We start from the raw sequence: 22,881 nt of genomic DNA, 5'->3' as shown, positions 1-22,881 counted from the left end.
TTCCTAATGGTTTGTCCACCCCGAGACTGGGTGACAAAGGTGCCCAGGAACTGGGCGACATTTGGCACCCTAAAAAGTGGGGCGGGCGACAAAGGCGCCCAGTTTCTGGGCACCCCATATTTAGAGTGTAGGGCTGGCCCAGGCTGGCCGGGCCAGTCGGATGTTGGCCATCGAACGCGCGCATGAGGCACACCTTTGGAGTGACGCCTGTTGTAGTGACGCGAGCGCGATAACACTGCAGCACAGCCGTCCTGCAGGATATGCGGCTCGTCGCTCTGTCTCCCTCGCACTCATGGGGCTTCCCGCGGGGGTGCGAGAGAGACAGAGCGTCGGAAGGGGCCTTTGGAATCAGGTGGTGGCCTCGAGATAAGGGCTAGGTGGGCAGGATAGTCCCGATGCGTCCCGTCGCTCTGTCTCTCTTGCACTCATGGGCCGTTCCCGTTTCCGCACTGTTCGGAACCACTCTCCTCGCATGCGGTTGGTTCGTGCACGGCAAGGCAAACACTCAGCGAAAAAGGAACTGGCCTCACCTTCTGCGCGAGGAGGTGTAAAAGCGCCCCGGATGCAGCCCTGCTCGACGGGACTGCCTACCCCGCCGTCGTAAGGGGCCATGGCGCCTGGCGGGTAGGCAACCCGGATGCAGCCCTGCTCGACGGGACTGCCTACCCCGCCGTCATAAGGGGCCATGGCGCCTGGCAGGTAGGCAACCCGGATGCAGCCCTGCTCGACGGGACTGCCTACCCCGCCGTCGTAAGGGGCCATGGCGCCTGGCGGGTGGGCAACCCGAACGCAGCCTTGTTCGACGGGACGGCATCGTTCCGCCGCCAGGGGCCCCAGCCCGCTAAAAGTGTCTCGGTTTTGATTGACTGACGTTCTGCGCCGGATTTGTGTGGTTCGGACTTTGGGACACGGCACAGCTTAGGTTGAGCGCGCTGGCCGCTGGCACACCGCCGCGCCGCCCTGATGGAAATGACCTCTGGAGGGGACTGCGAGGCAGACTGCGAGGCAGGCCCTTGTGACGCCGGGGGCCGCCCACAAACCTATAGCCAGGTTGTGCGCGAGGGAAAAGGATCGACCATTTTCTGAAACTGGGTCATTCGGATTCCGGACAAGTTTGTGGGTGAGCTCAGCGTGCGCCCCTGACAATGCAGTTTGCCCGCAAAGTGGGTCTCTACTGTTTGAGAAGCAGCTGCCCGTTTCCCAGGCGGCGCGAGTGTCACGCCTAAATATGCATATCACCGCGTGCGCGGTGTGCGCGGGTCTGAAGTGAGTGTTGCGAGCAGTGACAGTGTGTGCAGAAATGAGGCGGGAAGTCGGATATCGGGCACGAAAGATAGCCAGCTGTACGACAAAAGTATCACAATTTATTTCCCGAGGTGGTAACATCGGCTCTACATGAAGTCCGCCCAGCCCTTGTCGGTGCGCTTCCGCTCCTTCTTCTCGCTCTCCTCCCTGAGGTAGCGCAGCCCCGCCGAGATGGCCGCCGAGAGGTCGCCCTGGCCGCCGCCCTGGCCGGCCCTCCTGCTGCGCTCGGCCGCCGACTCGGAGGGCCCGAAGTACTCGATGGTGGGCGGCGGCGCGATCTCCGCGCCCACGCGGCCCGCGTCGCTGCCACCCTTCTTCTTCTCCTCGCGGCGGCGCGGCGCTGGCGGCGACGGCGGCTCCGTCACCCCGGGCGGCGGCGGCTCCTCGGAGAAGTCCTCCTCCTCCTCCATGGGCAGCCGCACTTCCTGCGCCGCCTGCGCCGCGCGCCAGTCCCGCTTGGGCCTCTTGCTGGTGAAGAACAGCCCGCCGCGCGAGTCGTCGGGGTCCTCTGGCGGCAGCGGGGGCTGCGGGGGCGGCACGGGGTGTGGCGGCCACCCTGGCGGCGGCAGGTGCAGCGGGGGCGGCACGAACGCCGGCGGCGGCACGCTCATCCACGACAGGTCGGGGGCGGGCACTGGGGCCGGCACCGGGCCCGGGGGTGGCGACGGCGGCGGCGCGGGTCCCGGGGGCGGTGAGCTGCTGGGCGCGGGCGGACCGATGTCGTCGTCATCGCGGTCTCTTCTTCGGCGGCGGTCGGGCTGGCGGTCGCGGCGCTCAGCGCCCTGGCGGTCGCCCTGGCGGTCCTCGTAGAACGAGGGCGGCGCGAACTCCTTCTTCCGCTCGGCGCGCTGCTTGTCGTTCCACTCGGACTGAGTCAGCACTGTAATGGCAGAGAGCGACAATCAGCACAGCACGCGAGCCAGTTGGGCGGCCTACCCCGACGGCGCCGCGTCACGCAAAACACTCTGACAGAGACAGATCCCCTGCCCTCACCTGGGACGCCCTCTTTGCCGATGTCCCACGGCCGGATGGCGGGCGACGGCCTGGGCCTGGGGCCGCTGGCTCGCTGGACGGTGGGCACGGGGGTGGGCTCGGGCTCCTCCACCTGCTCGGCCTCCTCGGTCTTGGCGCCGGGCAGCTCCTCGTCTGTGCGGAAAGATACACCAATCATTCAAGAAAATCTCCACAGCTACTGGCACACTGTGCGGTACTCACCCTCCCCGAGGGGCGGCAGTCCCTCCCTGGCGCGCTTGCGGTTGTGCGCGGCCCGCAGGCGCGCGTTGAGCAGCTGCTGGCGCCGCTCGCGCTGCGTCAGGGCGGCCTTCTGCTTGGCCTCCGTCTCCTTGCGCAGCTTCTTCAGGTCGTCCTGCTGCGTCCGGCGCACGCTCTCGTCGCGCGAGAACGGGAAGTAGCCCACGCCGTGCGTGCGAGCCTCTGGAGGGACAGAGACAAGGGGTGTCGTTAGAGGGGAGACATGGCGGACGCAACGCAAATGCTGCAGGATGGCTGAACAAACGCGAACAGGTCACACGGTGTACTAGTGGCGGCAACCCCACCCCACCCCCTTCCAGGCCCACAGGGTCGACGCGGCAGATTCATCGAGGAACAGGCACTGCAGGCAGTGCCGGGGCACTCGGCCGGGAAACAATACGGCCAAGAGGGCTGACTTTCGCTTTCCTTCACTCCGTCACTCCGGGTGAGGCATCTGGCTGACGGCGCACACCGCGGAGCGCGCAGCCAAGGCGCAGTGCCGCCCGGTCGCACAGTGGGCCAGCAACCGGCGCAGGCGGCCAAAATTCGAGACGCGTTTTGAGCTCCAGAGCCGCTAAATGAGACTCGAATCGAACGTGTGACCCCACCAATGGATTGCTCTCCGAACGAGGAATCCATTGGTGGGGTCACACGCTCGGTTTGAGCCCCATTTAGCGACTCTGGAGCTCAAAACGCGTCTCGAATTTTGGCCGCCTGCCCTGGTTTCTGGCCCACTGTGGGTCGTGAGCCGGCAACCCACTCCACTGGGGAGGGCTGGGGTCGAAAATGGGAGTGCGGGGGCACAGCAAGAACCTGTCCAAAGGGCATCGCCTGTGAATCGCCCAACTGGAGGAGGAGATACGTCCAAGGTCACGAAGAGTACTCCGCCTGATCTAACCGCGGCCCTGGTTTCATTCTGCACTTCTGGACACGCGCGCTGTGCTGCGCTGCGTTGCACTGCCTGCACCGCATTGGCCTGGCGGAGTGTGGCATTGAGATGCCGGGCACGACTGTACTCTGCTTGGGCTGCCCGAGCGCGCCAATCTGCAAGGGCTGGTCGCGGACGCGGTCGCGGAGCCAGAGTAAGACTTAAGGCGGTACAGTACACCGCAAAAACCCCAGCCGGAAAGCTGCTTCGCCCTTCGCGGCAGCAGTGAACACGTGTAGCAAATTCTTTTGACAAGCGTCGAAGCGGCCGAAAAGCGGCGGGTCGACCGTTTGGCCCGTTATAATGATATTGATATTGCCATAATTATGCGTCCCTCGACCGGTCCGCCGACTCGCGGCCTCCCTCGTTACGCAACCACACCAGTGGCGGATCCAGAGGCGGCCTATGGGGGGGCAAAGTCGTACTTTTTGCCTACTTACAGGGGCAAAGTAGCACTTTTTGCCCACCTTTCAGGCGGCATCTAGGGGCTAGGGGGGGGGGGCAAAAACCCCATTGCCCCCCCTCCCCCCCTCTGTATCCGCGCCTGAACCACACTGCAGAACGGGCCGCTCGAAGGCTGCGACCCGCAACAGCACCAAGGCCGTTTGGCCACATGAGAAAATTTTGACATTCATTCAGTACGGAATTTCCGCATGACCACCAAAACAAAAGTGTACGTCTCACGATCAGCATTGCCGTCATGACTTTCCAGGGTTATCCCGGCCGGCTCTCGGGGAATCCTGACCTAGACCGTCGCGTGTCGATCTGGTGCGTTCCGTTTGTCGCCAAGAATCTGGCCGCCGCGGTACATTGGATAATGAACGCCCCGCCCCGCCCCGCCCCGTGGACAGCTGCGTCCCCGCGTCCACTTGGCGTCCGCGGCTGGCGTGCTGGCGCGCACTTCCCTGCAGCCTTCCAGCTGACAGGCCACGGCAGGCTACGCGTTGAAGGCAGCTTTGCAACGCCAATGTGCCGCTCGGCCCGCGTGCCCTGCAACGCACAGTGGGCCAGAAGACCGGTGGAGGCGGCCAAAACTCTAGACGCGTTTTGAGCTCCAGAGTCGCAAAATGGGACTCGAACCGAACGTGTGACCCCACCAATGGACTCCTCGTTCGGAGAGCAATCCATTGGCGGGGTCACACGTTCGTTTCGAGTCCCATTCTGCGACTCTGGAGCTCAAAACGCGTCTAGAGTTTTGGCCGCCTCCACCTGTCTTCTGGCCCACTGTGCAACGCCATGCCTACGCGGCACTGCCGGCACCGCACACGTGCATACACTGTCAAGTGACGAGAAGGGCCAGGACTCTGAACGGTGCTTCGTCTCCGTCTCTCCCAGTCATGAGTCGGGGTGGGAGAGAGACAGCCACCGGGGGGTGAGACGACGAAGCGGACACGCAGGAGGCTGTGTGAGGCTCGGGGGTGACAGTGGGTAGGGGTACGAGAAGGGGAGGGGGGCATACACTGACCGGCCGGCCGCCCCTCCCTATCTCATCCTCGCCCCGCCCCGCCCCACCAGTTGTTGGTTTTGGTTCAGCCAGTCTCCGTCTGGACGCCGCCGAGGCGAAGCGGGAATCGCGAAGCACTGCCGAGCGGGCAGGCGAGCAGTCCACGCGCCGCGCAGTCCGACAGTGCCGGTCCAAGTTGCAAGCGGCGGCAGTCGCGAAACAAGAGCAACCCAGGCAGGAAGCCAGGGCAGCCAGGGCTACCGGCTATCGTGTGGCACTGCGTGCACTGCGTGGCCGCGGCATGCGCGGGTCGCGGGGGTGGAGGAGGCCGCCAGCCTCGCGCTCTCACCAAGGGCAGCCCCGGCAGCCCCGCCAGGCCGGCCGATAGATAGATAACTCCTTCACTTCATTCCTCGGCACCCCGACCCCGTCACGCCCCAGTCTCCCAGTCTCGGCCCCGATAAGCGGCCAGCATCACGCACAGCAGCAGGCCGTCGGGCCGCCGACAGGCCCTGCAGGACGTCCTGGGCGCCGCCAACGAGGCCGCCAAGCACCACAGCATGCCGCCGCCCACCTGCCCGGCGCCAAGGGCGGCCGCCCTCGTGGTCGCCGCCGGCCTCGTCAGCCTCCTCGCCGCGGCCGCCGCAAGTACGTCAACCAGACTCCAGACGCCAATGCCACCCCCACGCACCAACGGGCCAACTAATGCTGCGTCCGATTGCATCCCTTTTGCTCCGTTGCCATTTCGAGGCCTTGAGAAAAAGAGGACCGGCGAGCAGACGACGTCGGCTTCCTTCCGAAGGCACCGAAGGCCAGCCTCGAGGCCAGCCGCCCGCCGCTTTTCAAGGCCGTCCATGGGTGGTTGACACAAAAGGTCTAAAAAAAGACCAGACGGGTCACGGGGGGCGCGAGAGGGGCGACGGAGGGTGGCGATGCCGGAGGAGGGAAGTGGGACAAGAACAAACAATGCCAAGAATAATTTTTAAAAATTATAGGGTTTTTGGACGAGGGTAGCTGATGTTTATAGTTATACTAAGCATTTCCATAGTGAGGCTAAAAACAGTTTAAAAAATCTTTGATGTTTTTAGATTGCTACTTTAAAAAAATAAACTAATTTTCTGTTTTTTATACTGTGGGAAGTCTTTTCTATAGGGAAAAGTTCATTTAGAGACATTCGTTAAATGGATGTTCACCTGCCCACACGAGGATGGTCGGGCTGGCCTGACTAGCCGGCTTTCGGGCTCGCTGCTTCCCTGGGGCTAAACCTAAACCGGGCTAAACTGAGAAAAGGAGTGAAAGGGGACGACGAGAGGGAGAGGGTTGTATCATAAATAAACGAGCATCGATCCGACAGTAAAGAACGGTCGTCTCTCTCTCTCTTTTTTTTTTTCTCTCTCCCTCCCTCTCTCAGCCCCGTCCAGCCGCAATGAGGTCTCCAGCAATTACAAGGCATTCGGCCATTTGGCCGTTCAATCAGTCTTAGCTTTATGGGGCGTGCGGGGGAGGGGGAGGGGAGACGGAACGAGCGTGTGTCGTCACTGTCCAACGAGTGCACTGTAAATAGATGAAATTTAGTTTTCACTGCTGGATTTGATTGGTCTTCCGGCATGTCCCGCGGGGCGGGGGGCTGGCTGGCCCTCGGGCTGGCCCGATCCCTGCCACAATGGGCCGCCTTCATCAAACTGCGAACGGGATAAACCCCTGCCGGCCTGCCCCTGGTCCGGTCTAGGTTTGGTTTTCCCTCCCCCTCCCCTCCCCTCACCTCGGTCGCGACGCGACGGGACAAACTTTTGACCCCCCGCCGCCTCCAGCCGCACCCGCCGTCGAGGCTAACCGACAGGGGCGGATAAAATGCCAAAATGGATCCCGGGAGGAGGTGGGAGAAAGGGAGGGGGAGAGAGAGAGAGAGAGAGAGAGAGAGAGAGAGAGAGAGAGAGAGAGAGAGAGAGAGAGAGAGAGAGAGAGAGAGAGAGAGGCCTAACTGGCAACGTAATCCGGCATGCACTTTACGGTGTCGGCGTGACGGTGACGTCGAGGACTTCCCCGCGGAATGCGTCAAAGCCAAAGCCGACCAAAGCGCGCGATCCAGTCCAGTGCTTCCGTCGCCCTGTCTCTCTCGCACTGCTGCGCGGCGCCCCGTGAGTGCGAGAGAGAAGGTACCGTGAGGAATCAGCCGGCGTGGGCATAAGGCACCGTGAAACACCGGCACGGCACAACAGTTGTCCAGTTTCTCTTAGTCGACTCATAAGTTTTGCATGACCTCATCGCGGGTCCGTCCCTTGGTCTACTAGCTACGCGCTTACGCTCCCAGTCACCAGTCGAGTAATCAGCTTCTTTTTATGATCCCTGGAAGACTTGAAGCGAGAGAGAAAGAGAGAGAACGCGCGCGCCTTGCAGAGTCTCGTCTCCCTCGTGCCGATACGGGACGCCTCGTCAGAGCGAGAGAGACAGGGCGACGAACTTTCGGAATCAGTCTGCGAGAGAGGATGGAATTCCCCGTCGGGCGTCGCCTCCACTGCGAGTGCGAAAACCGGCGTCTCGACTAGTGGACTTCGCAGGAAAGGCACTCGAAACGGAGTGAAGCTGTCTCTCTCGCACTCGCGGGGCGTCGCGTAGCGGTGCGAGAGAGACAGGTGGAAGGATGACACGGCAGTGGAGCGGAGTGAGGAGGCCGAGGCTGAGGAGCACTACAGCGCCTTGCCACTGGACTGCCCGCAGCGCCCGGCTGTCCGCCGGGTCAGCAGTCGGCCTGCCCGCAGGCGCAGGGCGCACCGTGCTCTCACCGGCCGCTCCGGCCGACGCGCGCGCCCTGTGCTCCTACAAGTCTGCCGCTTTCCTCTTCAACAAAATCAACTTAATTCCGTTCACTTCGATTGAACGTTTTTTGACAATGCAGCATTGAGGCCAGTCGATTAAAGCGCGATGACGGATAGTGTAGGAGGCAGCGGGCGCCAGCCCTAACCTCTTTTCTTTCCCCTTTTTCTTTCTTTTTTTGCGTGCTGCTGCAATGGGAGCAAAGCGCAGAGGTCCAGTCCCAGCCGCCCCGCCCCGCCAGTCAAATTGATTACGGCCCGGCCTGGCGGTGGAGGAGCAGCCCGCGGGGGTCGCCAGATCAGATGACCCTCGCTCCAACAAAACAAAAGTCCTGACAACACGAGTTCGACAGCCAGGGGCAGCCACGTTCCAATTTTGTCTGCACATTGTTGTACGTACCCGGCCACCAGCAAGGGGCAGTTCTTTATTTTCTGCAAGGCCGAATCGGAGAGAAAATGCAAACAGTGGAAACGATGGCAGGGAGCTTTGGCGGCCTGGTGACTTTCCCAAGGACCTAGCAGGCCAAGATTACAGTGGACACCCTCCCCTTTTTCTCTCCTTTGACGGCGTGCGGTGCCACCCCCATCTCCGGAACACGCGTGCGCCGGCCCGCCGGCCGCATTCTTGAACTCTTCAATAACATTCTTTGCATATCTCCCGCACGGCACGTCCGAGACGCGGTCCGAGGCGGGCGGCGTGGCGGCGAGACTTGCTGCCAAGTCGAGGGGGTCTTGGTCATGTTACGGGCAGGGCGGCGGTGTGGCGCTGCGGTGCGGTTTGGCGCGGGTATCATCGACAAGAGCCAGAGCAGCACGCGTGAGTCACAGCGGCACGCGCCGCGCCACGCCGTGCCACGCCCCCGCGATCCAACGTCGTTTAACGGCGCATCCGACGCCCACGCACACCTCTGCAACACGCCCAAAATAAGTCGCCGCACTGAGGGGCGGGGCGGGGCGGGGCGGGGCGGGGCGGGGCGGGGCGGGGCGGGGCGGGGCGGGGCGGGGCCGGTGACACGCTGAGGGAAGCTCCGAGGGGGGCGAGGGGCGACCCCCGCCCCGGTCCGGCAGGCACGTCAAAGTAGACTCGCTCCCAGCATGCCTCCAGCACGCTCCCAGCGAAGGTGGCCACAAAGGCCCCACCCTACTCGCAAAAGGTAGGCAAGTCCGAAAATAACGCGGATGGCCTCTTGCTTCACATGGACCCATCGGTTTCAATTAGGACCGGGCTGGGCTGATTCCGACCGGGCTGTCTCTCTCGCTCCCCTGCGGAACGCACCATGCTCGCCACGAGTGCGAGAGAGAGGGACAGCAGCGCTTGCTGGACAGGGAAGGACGGCCTCTCGACTCCCACTCGGGGACTGGTCGTGTCTGCCTGTCATTGCACTCACAGGCATATCGACAACGCGGCAGGCCGAGGGAAGGCCGACGCCGCAACCCCGCCAGATGACAGCCAGGACGGCCTGGATGCAGCACTCAATGTTTCTGTCTCGCCCGTTCCAGTCCCGATGATGTCGGAGAGGGTCCACTGCCACGTGTGTGGCGGTGAGGACCGGGACCACCGCGCCCTGTTCGCCGGACAGCCGCCGCCGCCGCAGTGCCAGCCGGAGCCGGACCTGGGGCTGCCCCGCGAGTGCCCGGCCGACTACAAGGGCTGCCTCACCAAGTTCGACGGTAAGGCCAGTTCGATTCAGACTTACAGTGGAGCGGCGGGTGTGTAACAAGGTGGCTCCGCTTCTTCCGCAGGCACGACGCTGACGAGGACGTGCGCGGAGCGCGCCTACGAGCCCTGCGGGGTGGCCAACGGGGTGGTGTACTGCTACTGCAGCGGCCGCCTCTGCAACGCGCAGACCGAGGCGGAGATGCGGCAGCTACGATGCGCCGCCCTCAAGCGGCGCCGCGCCCCCGAGGACGACGAGGACGCCGCCGTCGAGGACGCCTCGGCCGGCAGCGGTGACGGCGACCTCCCCGACCTCACCGACGACTGCGACGTCACGAGCAGGCAGCCGCCAGCCGTGACGACGGCGCGGTCCGACCCCGCGTCCACCGCCACGGTCTCCTCCACCACGACCACGCTCGCCCCCGGCGACGACCTCGAGTGGGGCAGCTCGTCCCAGGACAGCATCGAGATCACGCTGGAGGCCAACACCACCACCAACGCCACCGGCAAGGCCAGCGGCAGTGGCAGCGGCTCCGGCGACGCGCGCCGCACTCACGGCAGTGTGGTGTGCGTGCTGGGGGCGCTCTTCGTGGCGCTGCGCGTCTGGAGAGTCGATGCCGCCCACTAGGGGCGTCGGGGGGCGTTGGGGGTACCACCCTTCTTTTTGAGAATTATTAGCGACCCTACGCGCCTGTGTATCTTTGCAACCCCTTGGAAGAAAAAAACGCTGCCAAAAAAAGGGGGACGGCTGTGACCTTGAGGGTTCCCCTTCTTGGGCACCTGTGCTCAGTGCCACGGATGGCGAGTACAAAACAATGCACCACCCCAGATGGCACCAAGAAGCACACTGCTGGCGTCATGAACTAGTCTTAGTTTTTATTTCGAACACAATACTCAGTCCTAGAACTTTGAGGACCCGTAATGCATACTCATACTTTATTTGTGGAGCATACATTGAATATATTCCAACCCTAAACATTGATAGATCCCTTTGATCTCTTCTGCCCCCAATTCTCCTTGCACTTGGATAATAATAAAACTAGACAGTTTTTCTCATGCATATGTATATACCTCAGTTTGAAAAACTTTCCATGTATCTTAAGCCTCAAAGTAATTTCTTGTGATTAATGTAAATTATTATTATGTATTATGTATGTGTATTAATTTATCTACGGCATAGGTCAGCCAAACACAATTTTTCTGTTTCATTTGTTGTTGTTTTTTTTTTTTTTTTTTTGATTGAAAGTGATGTCTTGAAAGTTACAATACTCGTACTTGCACTGGCACGAAAAAAAAAAAAAATGGTATGAGGTGCCATTAGGTGATGTTGGTCTAAGTTCATTAAGTTAGTTCTCTAATTTAGAAGGCTAGTGATAAAAAAAAATAAAAACCTGGTGTAAAACCCAAGTTTGGCTTTGTTCTACTCAGTCATTTCAGCTTTATGTTTTTATTTGCGTAGTTACAGTAAGAATGTTACTCGTAAAGAAAAATTAATAAAAATATTGAAAATTCAAAGAGTTACCTTATTTTCTTCACTCTTTGTCTTTAAAAAGATACGATGATCCGAGCCAATACTTATGAATTAAAGGTTTATATATACATAGTTGGCACTTACCTTCAAACAGAACATCCTGGTAATGAATGTCCGATTTATCCCGCAAGTTTTGCTCCTCTTCTTCCCATTTCAAACGCTGCTGCTCTCTTCTCATATCATCCGACAAGAGGTCTGGAGCAGCGCATCCTGCGGGAAGTCCAGCAGGGGGTGATGGCCCAGGAGGAGGAGATTCTCTCTCAACAGTGGGAGTCTTTGGCTCTAGGGATTTCAAAAGGCGATCATCCAGTTCCCGAAAGCGAGAAAGGTCACGTCGCAAACAGCGTCGAGTTCGTCCTAAAGAGTCTTTGAAGTCAACCCTGGAAGTACATAGTAGAGCATGAAAGTGAAGAATATCAATACCTAAAGATAAACTGGGCGATGTTCAGATGCTCTTGGATCAAAGAACTTACCAATCATCTTCTGGGTCTGATGGTGCGTCATATTCATCACTGTCTGCCCTCCTGGCCTCCTCCTCTTCTTCCTCTTTCTCTCTCCTGCGTCTTTCCTCAGCATCATCTGGTGAATCACGACCATAGGACTGTCTATCATCACTTGCCTTCCCAGAAAAGTCTACTAAATAATCTGATTGTTCATGATTTGAGGAATTCTTTGAGAGACTGTCATAAAGTTTCGCCTTTTTTTCTAAGATAGATCTGGAAGGGAAGTAAGATTGTAACAGTCTACAAGAAAAACCAAACTAAGGTCACTGCGGCAACAAAATCTGTTGCTTTACCTGGATTTATTTATTTTTGATTCCTCATCCGGAGCCAAATCATGAACATCATTTGCTTGTCGATTTTCTAATCCTGCATTCGATCGACTGAAAATGGAATTCTTTGCTGGCTTGGCGAGAGGTTTGATATAGTTTCCTTGAGCTTGTGCTTTTGACTTTGCAGCTTCTTCACGTTTTCTAGCAAGTTCGGCCTGGAGGCTTAGCAACTGTAATGCAATAAATCAAATTAGTTCATTCACAATGAAACATACACAACTCATAATGGTATAACATCCTTTTCTCATCTTAAAACAAACAAAGATAGTGATCCTTACAGAAGATTTGCTAATATCAAGTTTGGACCCAGTATTCATCTTGCTGTTAGGCACATGCCAAACTTTAATTCAGTCTATTTTAATTTTAAACTTCAAATAACCTAAGTTCTGCATCAGCTGACGAAAACAAGACGTAAAATCAAAACATAAACCGTCGCCTTCCATCAATCAATACAGTTCACACATTGATCTCTGCCTGACAGCCGGACGGTGAGGGGGGAAGGGGAGGGAAGGGGAAAGGGTGTGCTAACTCAAAACATATCAGGTTTGTTTCTGCTTTGACTGCTTACAAAACTAGTGACCTGAAGAATCTGCGAGTGCTTTTCTGAAATATTTAGTTAAGCACTGTGAAACTACAAAGATGTCATCTCTGCACAAGAACTTGCTAAAATCAGGCTTGCCCCCAAGAATACCTAATAATATGCGAGGCACAGGACGGTATGTCTTATTTTCATGTTTTAAAAACTTGTGTGTAATGTAGCATATTTGATGTTTTGATTCTATGTCTTATGCCTCTTATAATGTTTCTTGAGCAACTGGTTGCCTTTGGTTTTGTTTAGGTCTATGGAGAGCAGGAAGAAAAATTACACACCAGTGCCATTCAGCAAGTATTTTGATAGTTGCGAAGATGTTCGTGTCAACGGAAACTCATTTAGAGTCTATCGACTGGGCTCTGTTGGGCCTGTCCTATTTCTTCTGCACGGTGGCGGGTTTTCAGCTCTAACCTGGTCGTTGTTTGCGGTATGGTTAACAATTTTTCATTCATTCGTTATTGGACCTTCTTTTCCTCCACTTTATAATTACTTTAACTTTCAGGCCTCTGTTACCTCTATGGCTGAATGCCAGGTACTAGCTATGGACATTCGAGGACATGGAAACACTCGCACTGAAGATGATGAAGATTTGTCTGGTTTTACTATGGCAAAGTGAGTTAGAGGAACTATGAATATTAGGAGTGACATTCCTTTTTAAAAACTGTGGCATCAGTGCCATTCAAATTTTTGTATTGTCCTAGGGATGTTGGAGATGTACTTCATGCCTTGTATGGAAGTTTGGAGGGTGATGCTCCACCCATTGTTCTCATGGGACATAGTATGGGAGGAGCTGTGGCTGTTAGGGCAGCTTCTGAGGATTTCATTCCTGGACTGGCAGGCTTAGCAGTCATTGACGTTGTAGAGGGCACTGCCATGGATGCGCTAACCAGTATGCAAAGCTTTTTGCGAGGAAGGCCAAAGAACTTCCGTTCATTAGAACAGGCCATTGAGTGGTGGTAAGCTTCTATGTCTCTTTCCTAGAATTTTAAGGCCCCTCTCTTTACGTCAGGAAGTATATCTCATTATTCTTGTTCCTATAGTGTTCGGACTGGACAAATTCGAAATGTTGAATCTGCCAAGGTATCAATGCCTGGACAGTTAAGAAAGTAAGCATACCCCTTATACCTTTTTTTTTAAAGGAGATCATTGCTTTTGAACATTTTCAACCTTGTTTTTCTATTGTTACAGCATTAAAACTGGAGAGCTCTCTACCTCTGACATTTCAGAAAATGTTGAGCAACAAGAGGGATCTTCAGATAAACTTCCTGAGAAGGAATCTGCAAGTGATAGTATACAAGAGGAGGATGAGTCATCTCCTGATTTCAAAGCCCCACCAGTGCTTCCTCCTGTATGATTTATTCTGATGCTTTATCTTTTAGTGCCAGATTTGCTTATCATTTCTAATTTTTATTTTGTCTGTTTACAGGTGGATAGTGCTGCTCTATATACCTGGCGAATTGACCTCACACGAACTGAAAAGCATTGGTCAGGGTGGTTCCAAGGCCTGTCATCCAGATTTTTGAGTGTGAACTGCCCCAAAATGCTATTGTTAGCTGGTATAGACAGATTGGACCGAGAACTCACAGTAGGGCAAATGCAAGGTAAAAATTTATCATATGTTGAATAAGTGCTCTATTTCCACTCTGTGTTAAATCCTCGGTTAAATCTATTTTATTAAATGTGCCATTTTGCAGGAAAATTCCAGATGCAAGTTTTGCCTCAGTGTGGTCATGCAGTGCATGAAGATGTACCTGAAAGAGTGGCTGAAGTGCTAGCAAACTTTTTAGTCCGGTATAAACTAGCTGAACCTACTTCAAATTTCCATGTGTAAGTTGTATTGTTTTTAAAACCTTATCTTACTCAACACTATCTTGTAGCTTTACATTAACTTCTGTATTTTGATTGCAGGTCATTACCAGGATGCTAAAAAGTACAATCCCAAATGTGTTTTTTTTTTTTAAATACTTAGAGGCTGTGTGAAGTGCAAAGCCCTTCTGTTTGCAAGTTGAAACTTTCTTGGGAACCTGCATTGGTAATTATGTTCTTTTTATCATGGAAATCAAATCTGAGAGTCTTCATGTTGCAGAAGGCAAGTATTCTCTGAATGTGTAAAAATGTACATACTGATAGTTTTAAATTTTATTAACTAGGCATTTACATTGACCCTAAGGTTATTTGTTTCTTTTTAAGATATGTTGTTGTGCAACAGGTAAATAACATATTTATTAAAATTTATTTTTTAGAATGTTTTGTGAAACAGTATTGCTTGTAGGGTCTTCTGGTACTTAACGATAATTTACGGTGTGGGTAGGTCGGCATTAGCACTTTGTGAGATGCTAATCTTGATGTTTGAGGAATTGTGATCTTCTGTAATTATGAATTTTGTTTCATTCTCTTTAGCAAAAGTTTGTCTTTATTAGGCTTCAGAAAACTCATCTTTTTTGTCTACATTTGCCAAAGCAAAAAGAAAAATGTAATTTTTGAACGTTAACAAAAATGGAGAAAATAAATGATGCATTAAAACAATGGAGTATCAACTCATCTAGAAGTCTTGAAAGAACATAAAACAATTGATGGCACAGGCTTGACAAAATAATAATAATAAAAATGGCAATGGGACTCACAAAAGTATGAGAAAGGCAATGGCGCAAATCTTAAAATTTTCTAAGCATTTGGCAATCTCTATGATCACCTAACTTCATTGTTGCTCAGTACTAACCACCATTCTCTTCTGACACAGAGCAGAAAACCTTCAAAATAGACTAGCATAGAGAAGTCTGGAGTCACTTATGGTGGTGGGGCACCCCTTGTACTTAGCATAAAATAGCCTCTCTGAAGCTTGCAATACACATTTAAGTACACAGATTACATATCAAGCAAGCTACATTACCAGAAGTGCAACAAATTGCAATCATATACTGAGCGGCACTGAGAAAACGTTAACATCAAAGATATCACAGATTGTGGCATCTATTCAAAACTTGACTATTACAAAATCGGACATATAATAAATATTAAGCACATCTGCAGAATCAAAAAGAGGTCACAGGAAGGACATCCTCCAGTATCTATGACACTGATAGATTTTACTGGTCTGATATCAAACTTGTCATTACAAAATACTGTAGTTAAAACTGAAATTCCAATCTCTTAAGATCACCCACAACAGGCTAAAAGTGTTGTCACAAGGAGGAGGTATTGAAGTTTTCTTATGGCTTCTGACTAGAACACCCTCCTGCTCAAGCAACAGTAACAATAAGGAAAAAATATTTAAAAATGAAGTACATTAAATAAAAATTAACTCTCAAGAAAATGATGAATAAGACATATTAAGACCCATGGGTGCATTTCTTGGCTAAGTTATGTGTTGGACTTCAGTTCTTGTTTTATACAATCCTTAAATGCCTCATAGCCTTCATTTTTAGCATGAGACTGAAAAGAATGATTTTATAAGTAGTTTGAAGGACTAGGGCTTTTTTGCACAAATTATTACAAAATATAACATAAAAAGTATAATACATACCTTGAAACCACGATGCAAACGGTCCTTCATAATGGCAATAAATTCCTGATAACTTAGTAAACCATCTCCATCCTCATCAAAGAGAGCAAATACTGTATGTACCAGGTGCGGACTCAAACTGGTGCCAGTGCATATTTTCACTGCTCTGTGAAATTCATCTGGAAAAATAATAAAACAAAAGAGAACACATAACACCTTGAATTCTTGCAAGTTAGCTGGTCAAAGAGAGGAAAGACTTAATTTACCTTTAGAAATCGGATGATCAGCCAATGTATACATACGCATTGCTATGACAAAGTCGTCCAAGGTATTCAAGAACTGACAAAATATACGGAACTCCTCAAATGTAATCCCTTTTTCATCTTTAACCCTATCAAGAAGTCGATCAAGGTACATATCATACCTGCAGGGGAGGGATAAAAATTAGAATTGTATTTTCCAAGCATCGAAATTAACAGTATAGGAAAATTGAAGTCTTTGATTATAGCCATTATTACTTGTCAGTATCAAGGTAAGTGTAACGCAGCATAATCTTTGCAAAGTCCACTTCATTTATCGTTTCAGCTCCCTTTGAGAATTCATGAAATTCCAGCTCTAGCACCTCTGTCTGGAGGTTCTCCATAAACCTGCAAAAGATTTTTCTCGCCTTTAATTTTTGAACACTATCACAAACCAATAATCAAGTTGTTATTTGAGCAACAATAAGATATACTTACTTGCGGAAGCCCTCAAATCTGAGCTCATCCTTTCCCTTCTTGCCAAAAAAGTGAATGGTAAGTGTAGTGTCCACCAAGTGGCGTCTTTGAAGACCTTGCTCATCATCAACATAATCTGAGTCTGCTTGAGCACCTTGACCCTCTTTCTTCTCACCGGTTGCATTCTCTTTATTTTTAGCTTTCCCTTTATCAGCTTCTTCCTCAGTTGGTAAGCCTCGTTTGTCGCGCCAAGCATGGCTGAAGATTTTTTCCATCTATTAAAAGAAATCAGACACTTGTCAAACAAAGTGAGTGCGCTGAAGGGCAACATTTTTATCCTGCTTCTCAGTTAAGGAATTTCAGGAAAATCTTATGATTGATACTCATGATTGATACACTTGAATGGCAAGATGAAAAGTTGTGTACCACTAAGACATACTTATAAACAAGGCTGAACTATGCCTGAATTCTATATCTATGTATCTATCACAAATTATTTTACCCATTGGATTGAAGCAAGAATAAAAGCACAGCCACAATGTAGACAATGGAGGCTTGAGAGAAAAGGAATGCATTGCAACAGCACAGCCGCCTGTTTTTTATTTTGGCACAAACAATCTCTGCTGTACGGGATAGTAAATGAGTCTTAGAAACAGGTCTTGAACATTCGCAGCTTAGTCCTTAAGAAATGTTCAGAATAAAAACGAGATTTAACATCAGAAACACATTGAGCCGGTCAATTAATCAACATTACATAACAGATAAGTTCCAAACAGAAAATCAAATCAATCAAAACAAAGAGAACACTTGGGAATTGTAACTGCAAAGAAGCACAAAATGCAGATACATTTTTGGTTAGTAAAGGTGAAGGTTTGATATGCAAGTAAGATTGATTTGGCACTTCTAATCATTGTGCAGAAGGCTGGAGATAATAGTTAATGGGCAAATGCAAACAGCAGATGAATGAGCTTTGAACACTGAGCAGCAAACTCACAGCCTTTCGCGTTGCTTCATCTTCCATACGCTCCTTGGAAATTCTGCCGCTGCTAAATAGTCTCCGAATCTGCTTTGTGCAACACATGTGATTGATACTCATTTTTCCTTACCTTTTTATGAAGTACAAGGTACTATACGAAAAAATAAGTACAAGTGGCTAATAGGAGTCATAAAAATAAAATTCTAACTTATTTTGTAGGAAATAAATAAGGCAGTCACATTGCGTTTCTTAGCAGTTTCACCTGCCCTCATACACATGCCGAGGGTGGCATTCCAAACTATTGTCCAAATGCATACCAATTACCCTACTTTAAACATTATGCTAAATTTAGACCTAATACTAAAGCTTTCTGCAACTAACAAGAGTCTCAATAGATTTTCACTTTCGTCCAGTATAAATTGAAAAGAAAATTTGGCTACATAGCAGTTGCAATCAAATCTAATGCTGCACTTGTGGTCCTTCAAAGGATGAGCTAAATTTCAAAGGTGAACTAAATTTAAGACCAGAGAACAGTATTGACATTACTCACCACAAGAAATTCATTTTTATCTACTCGCTCATTTCCATCAGTGTCGAACATGTTGAATGCAATACGGAAGCCTGACTGAGGTTCTGAAACAAAAAGGATAATGGTTTAAAAGTTTACCAAACACTTGTATTTTCTGCCTGAAAATTACTTACTTGTTAGGATTGAGAGCAGAAATAGATACTCAGTGAATGAAACTATTCCTGCCATTTCAGATTAAAAAAAAAAAAAAAAAACAAGTTAATAGGTTAAAAAAAATTATAAAATAACACAATAAAAATAAAATACAAATTTACCCTTATCTCGGAGGCTACGGAACATTTGAGTGGAACCTTTCTTCAGAGGTGGAGTAGCATCTTTAAGAGCTGCCAAATCCTTATCAGTTAGAGTACGTCGCTTCAGACGGGCTAGGCAAAGAAAATACAAATAATTTGATAGGACAATTTTTTTTTGTATAAAAAATAATTAAGACCATTTTAACAACATAAATAACTTACGCCGAGGTTCCTGTTCTACAACAGATTCCAGGAAATCTTGAGGAGTCATGTAAAGTTGGCCATCATACTGAACTGATGCGAACTTAATGAATCGCCGTTCCCGAGATGTAAGCTTTACAGCCTTTGCAGCAAATGCATCTTCTTCCTTCTGAAACAGTGACAATTGCGAATTAGGCGAACTGCAGGAAGGACCAAGGAAGGAGCGTGGGCTCTTTCTCTTTAACCTAAGTCAGCTCTTTAAATTTTTCCTTGACTAAGCCAGACTAAGAATGTCAGTGTATTCGGGTCCTTTGTTTTTCGCGCCGTTTGCCGGTGACCAAGAGGGTGAGAGTGCGCAGGCGCAGCGCTGACGCGGCATGTGCCACGCGGTACGACCTCCCACCACTACCAGCCCCTGTGGCCTAATGGATAAGGCATCGGTCTCCTAAACCGGGGATTGTGGGTTCGAGTCCCACCAGGGGTATCCCGTGTTTTTGCAGTACCAAGAAATTCTATCATAGATTCATTTTGAAATGAAACGCAAAACAAGATGCACAACTTGGGTAGTTAGTGCAGGTCATCCTTTATTTTGAAAATCACGTCAGCACACATAACGGGAAAACACAGCAGGATAATTAGTCTGAGGTCTTGTACAGAAATAAAAGTGACCAAAACGACTTTTAAGTCGAAAGAAACTTTTCAAAAGTGCCAATCCGGATGAAAAAGAATCCTCCCCGGCGGGGAATCGAACCCCGGTCTCCCGCGTGACAGGCGGGGATACTGACCACTATACTACCGAGGATTCGTGGAGGGAGACGACGTAGCGTGTAATGCCATCGTGCGGAGGCCCCCCACCACTTCACAAAGCAGGCTTCCCTCCAGCACCGCCCCCTCCCTCCCCTCTCCCCAAGAGCGCGCCTGCGCAGAGGGTGGCAGGGAGTGAAGGGATGGCCAGCCAGCAACAATCCGTTGCCAACGAGCACGACGGGAAACAGCGCTTGGAACTTGGAACTTATGTTGCAGTTTGAGCGCTTTGCACCAAATCAAGCTGCTGAAAATTCAGCGATAAATGCCAAACATGGTGGCGCGTTCGTCAAGTGGGGCAGGTCGTGTAAGCATCACACCCATCACACAGACACACACAGACACACTGCTGTGTCGCGTCACATTTATGTGTCGCCGTTTTACAGCCCTGACGACGCCAGACGAACTATTAGGAAGTAGTAAGCAGTGGCTGGCCGGGCATGGGAACGGCATCACGACGGCCACATTTGCATAGCCCTCCCCCTCCCCCCCTTTCCTAGCCTGGTGGGACGAGGATAAAACACGTCGGGGTCCTGGGTACTGTGACGCCAGTGACGAGCTGTGACAAGGGGGAGGGAGTTTCGAGTCATACGTATTTTCCAAAAAATACAGACGGAGAGGAAAGCTGGGAAAACAACCGGCCGCCCACCCCGCGGCAATCCCGACGAGCGTCTGGAGGGAGTCTGGTTTTCAGCCAGAAGGGCCAGAAGGGGCCATAAAACCAAATAGGAATCGGACAGTGGCGCCCCGTGTTTCGGTTTGTGAAAACAGGCGAGAGAGACGACGAAACGCAGAAACAACGCAAAAGCATTCCCCTCGCATCGCCATGTGTGGCACTGACCCTCCTCACTAACAGTGCCGTGGCGTGCCTTGGTTGCAACGCGTTGCGGCGTTGCGGCTTGGCGCGATAAGCCCGTTGTGCCGCGCTGGCATGGCTGGTGGCTGGCAGCATGCGGCAGCGCAGTCCTGGAGCTGGGCACGCTGGACATTGGGCAGCGCAAGGGAATTCCAGCGTCTCTCTTCTCCAGACTCCAGCCGACTTTGACGGCGGTTGGGCCTTCTGGGGGTTGCAGTGCAGGGAGGCAGGCCGCTCGCACGCACGTGGGGCGCTCCGTAGGGTTGCCCGAGGGACAGAGCGGTGAAACGATTTTTCGGGATGGCTTTCGCGCATCATGTAACGCATCCTCAGCTCCGTGCTGCGTAGGTAAACGAGAACGCACACATCCCTATCTCGTCTCTTCTGGATGTCGCGGAGCAAATATGACGGGGCAAATTCGACACGAGATAAAAGCGATCTATAACGCGGTAACGTGGTAACGCAAGTGACACGCAGTGTGGCGTTGGCGTAGCGGCTAGCGGAGGGCATGGCCCGGAGTCCCAACGCCAAGCTCGCCGGCGACAAATCAAGGGCAAGACAGGGCGAGTGCAAGCTTCCCTAAATTACGAGACCCTCGTTGTCGTCGCAGAGTGCCACACTCGGCGGCGCTCTGTCTCTCGCTCTCATGGAGCGTCCCGTAGGGGTGCGAGTGAGACAGGGCGACGAAAAGATCCCCCGGGATCGCTGGTCTGGCTGTGGCTGTGCCGCGCCTTGGTCCGAGGGCCAGCCCGACGGGACGAGACCAGAGTTCGATAAGATCATGGCCGGGTGGGGACTCATCGCCAGCCATCGCCCAAAACAAGGTGGCCCACATAGGCTGGGCTAGGGCCAAGGGCTCGGGGCTCGGCCAAGGACCTTGGCGCTGAGGCCGCATGCGGGCCACAAGGGCCGCACCAGCCGGCCGACGGGACCAAGGGACCGAAGGCCTCGCAGCGGGGGGCTCCGAGCTTCATGTCCTTCATGTAAAGCGGAGCCAACTTGTCATTTCCTGCGGCGCCCCCATTCCGATGGGCAGGCAGAAAGGGTGTCGACGCCTCGCTTCTGTGGGATGCGTGGCGTGGCGGGGCGGGGCGGGGCGGGGCGGGGCGGGGCCCCGACGTGAAGCCCGCCCGTCACGCCTTTGACACCCAACGTCACGTGGGGGCTTGCCGGCTTGGCGCTCAAATCCCGGCGCGTGTCTACCCTCTGGCCGTCGTCTGGGTCGTCTCGGCGGTGACGCGGTGGACAGCTGCAAGGGTGCTGCCGATAGCCCCTTCGGCATGCTCTCCATGACGTCCTGCATGACGCCCTGCAGCAGGGCGTCAATGGCCGCCAGAGCAAACCGTTCAGACGATCAAGCAAGTGGCAGCACTGGCGCCGGCCCCACAGCCCCCGCAGCCCCGCAGTCTGGCCGTGGGACCCGCCAGTGTCCTCCGTTTGTGGTCCAGCCGCTATAACAATAGCTACGCCTCAGGATAGGCATCACGCGGCGCACAGTGTTAAATGCACACGTCAATGGAGAAATGTACTGCTGCCCATTTTTAGCACCTGCCATGATTCAGTCCCCTTTGGTGCAGCTTATCAAGACTACTCAATTCAAACTTGATAAACATTTTTAAAAAATAGAAAGAAAATTCCATTTTACCCTTGTCCAAAGTTTTTAAGTCATTTTGAGGAGTCTAGACCCTATTTATTGGCATCCAAGAAAACAGATTGGTTTGTTGATTTCATGACTGACCTACATAAGCGTAACTCAGTCATTTGATAGTGATTGATCCCAAGAGCTGGTTATTTTGTTCTCTCTTTGCTAACAATTAAACAAGAGACCAATTTTTAATTCAAATGAATGAGCACTCTCAGAATTCTCAAAAGTCCGATAAGTAAATCTGACTAAAAAAAGTGGTGGAGCAAGAAAACGGGGAAAAAAACAAGCCTGGAGAGAAACAAGTCCCACGCATGCGGAACGAGGACGTCAACACAATACCTCTGACGCACAGAAATAACTGCGCGATGAAGTCACACCAAATAAAAACAAACAACATAACCCATATTCGGGGCCGATAACGGTGTGCCCTGGTGGTGATTCCACGTGAACGACGCCCTTCGACACGTGTCCAGGGAGGCGAGACCAGCGCAAAGTAACCAGAGAGCCTGTTGACAATGCTGTCTTCGTCTCAGTCTCAATTTTATTTTTAGAACCGTTTCCCTCTGACAAGTACTTACCTTCTTCGGCTTGAACCCGTCGGAGCTTTTCGACCCCGCGTACACCACCAGACTCGTAGCGAGGAGCACTCCCGCATGGTGAGGTCGAAATCTTGCCCTGGCGGTGTTAACTCTGGTGGATAAACTTCGCTGACTGACAAAATACCGTCCCAAAGACCTCCCCAGGAGCAAAGTGCACCTCCTGACGGACGCCATGTTTGAATCTCCTCTGCAGCAGTCGACAAGATGACAAATGAAAGTCGACTTCCAGCACTGTTGCCATACTTATTTTTGGTTTACATTTTTTAGTTTATGAAACGTGCAACGAGCACTCGGGCCTGCCAAGCCCGTAACAAATCATAAAAAAATCTTAGTTTCATACATGATTGTCCTCCAATCAATGAGAAAAGCCCCGGCATTGTTTTCCTTCAGGTTGCCTCGACTGAGGC

The 22,881-nt window shown here is 52.1% G+C and overlaps 4 protein-coding genes and 2 non-coding genes across 8 annotated transcripts; 3 read left to right on the top strand and 3 right to left on the bottom strand.

Moving 5' to 3' along the window:
- Positions 1 to 1,344: 1,344 nt before the first annotated feature.
- On the bottom strand, positions 1,345 to 12,228 carry LOC117652709 (coiled-coil domain-containing protein 174). The gene is made up of 8 exons (XM_034397802.1): positions 12,040 to 12,228; positions 11,726 to 11,931; positions 11,403 to 11,645; positions 11,014 to 11,309; positions 2,521 to 2,739; positions 2,299 to 2,451; positions 1,897 to 2,185; positions 1,345 to 1,773 (listed from the first exon to the last, which is right to left on the bottom strand). Exons 1-8 carry the CDS (start codon positions 12,076 to 12,078, stop codon positions 1,392 to 1,394), a joined length of 1,827 nt encoding a protein of 608 aa, XP_034253693.1. The 5' UTR covers positions 12,079 to 12,228; the 3' UTR covers positions 1,345 to 1,391.
- On the top strand, positions 5,031 to 10,913 carry LOC117652256. 2 transcript variants are annotated; one of them, XM_034397024.1, is made up of 3 exons: positions 5,031 to 5,576; positions 9,242 to 9,412; positions 9,485 to 10,913. In XM_034397024.1, exons 1-3 carry the CDS (start codon positions 5,489 to 5,491, stop codon positions 10,024 to 10,026), a joined length of 801 nt encoding a protein of 266 aa, XP_034252915.1. In that variant the 5' UTR covers positions 5,031 to 5,488; the 3' UTR covers positions 10,027 to 10,913. The 2 variants fall into 2 exon arrangements, with proteins under 2 accessions (XP_034252915.1, XP_034252914.1); XM_034397023.1 differs by lacking the exon at positions 5,031 to 5,576 and having other exon boundaries at positions 8,786 to 9,412.
- Positions 12,229 to 12,262: 34 nt separating the features above from the next.
- Positions 12,263 to 14,879, top strand: LOC117652255 (protein phosphatase methylesterase 1). The gene is made up of 9 exons (XM_034397022.1): positions 12,263 to 12,477; positions 12,600 to 12,780; positions 12,856 to 12,965; positions 13,055 to 13,309; positions 13,394 to 13,459; positions 13,542 to 13,701; positions 13,780 to 13,954; positions 14,048 to 14,180; positions 14,262 to 14,879. The coding sequence occupies exons 1-9, from the start codon at positions 12,401 to 12,403 to the stop codon at positions 14,278 to 14,280; spliced, it is 1,176 nt and encodes a 391-aa protein (XP_034252913.1). The 5' UTR covers positions 12,263 to 12,400; the 3' UTR covers positions 14,281 to 14,879.
- On the bottom strand, positions 14,744 to 22,672 carry LOC117652254 (calcium uptake protein 3, mitochondrial). 2 transcript variants are annotated; one of them, XM_034397020.1, is made up of 11 exons: positions 22,454 to 22,672; positions 18,592 to 18,739; positions 18,391 to 18,501; positions 18,250 to 18,297; positions 18,098 to 18,180; positions 17,566 to 17,634; positions 16,593 to 16,846; positions 16,374 to 16,502; positions 16,122 to 16,279; positions 15,877 to 16,034; positions 14,744 to 15,785 (listed from the first exon to the last, which is right to left on the bottom strand). In XM_034397020.1, exons 1-11 carry the CDS (start codon positions 22,646 to 22,648, stop codon positions 15,714 to 15,716), a joined length of 1,425 nt encoding a protein of 474 aa, XP_034252911.1. In that variant the 5' UTR covers positions 22,649 to 22,672; the 3' UTR covers positions 14,744 to 15,713. The 2 variants fall into 2 exon arrangements, with proteins under 2 accessions (XP_034252911.1, XP_034252912.1); XM_034397021.1 differs by lacking the exon at positions 17,566 to 17,634.
- Trnar-ccu lies at positions 18,982 to 19,054 on the top strand. The gene has a single exon. It is a non-coding gene; the product is annotated as a tRNA-Arg (tRNA).
- Trnad-guc lies at positions 19,301 to 19,372 on the bottom strand. The gene has a single exon. It is a non-coding gene; the product is annotated as a tRNA-Asp (tRNA).
- Positions 22,673 to 22,881: the final 209 nt, after the last annotated feature.

The sequence above is a fragment of the Thrips palmi genome, unplaced genomic scaffold (genome assembly GCF_012932325.1).
Source record: "Thrips palmi isolate BJ-2018 unplaced genomic scaffold, TpBJ-2018v1 HiC_scaffold_7, whole genome shotgun sequence".
Classification (NCBI taxonomy): Eukaryota; Metazoa; Arthropoda; class Insecta; order Thysanoptera; family Thripidae; genus Thrips; species Thrips palmi.
The sequence above is the reverse complement of the archived record's forward strand: the minus strand, read 5'-3'. Positions and strand labels throughout refer to the sequence as shown.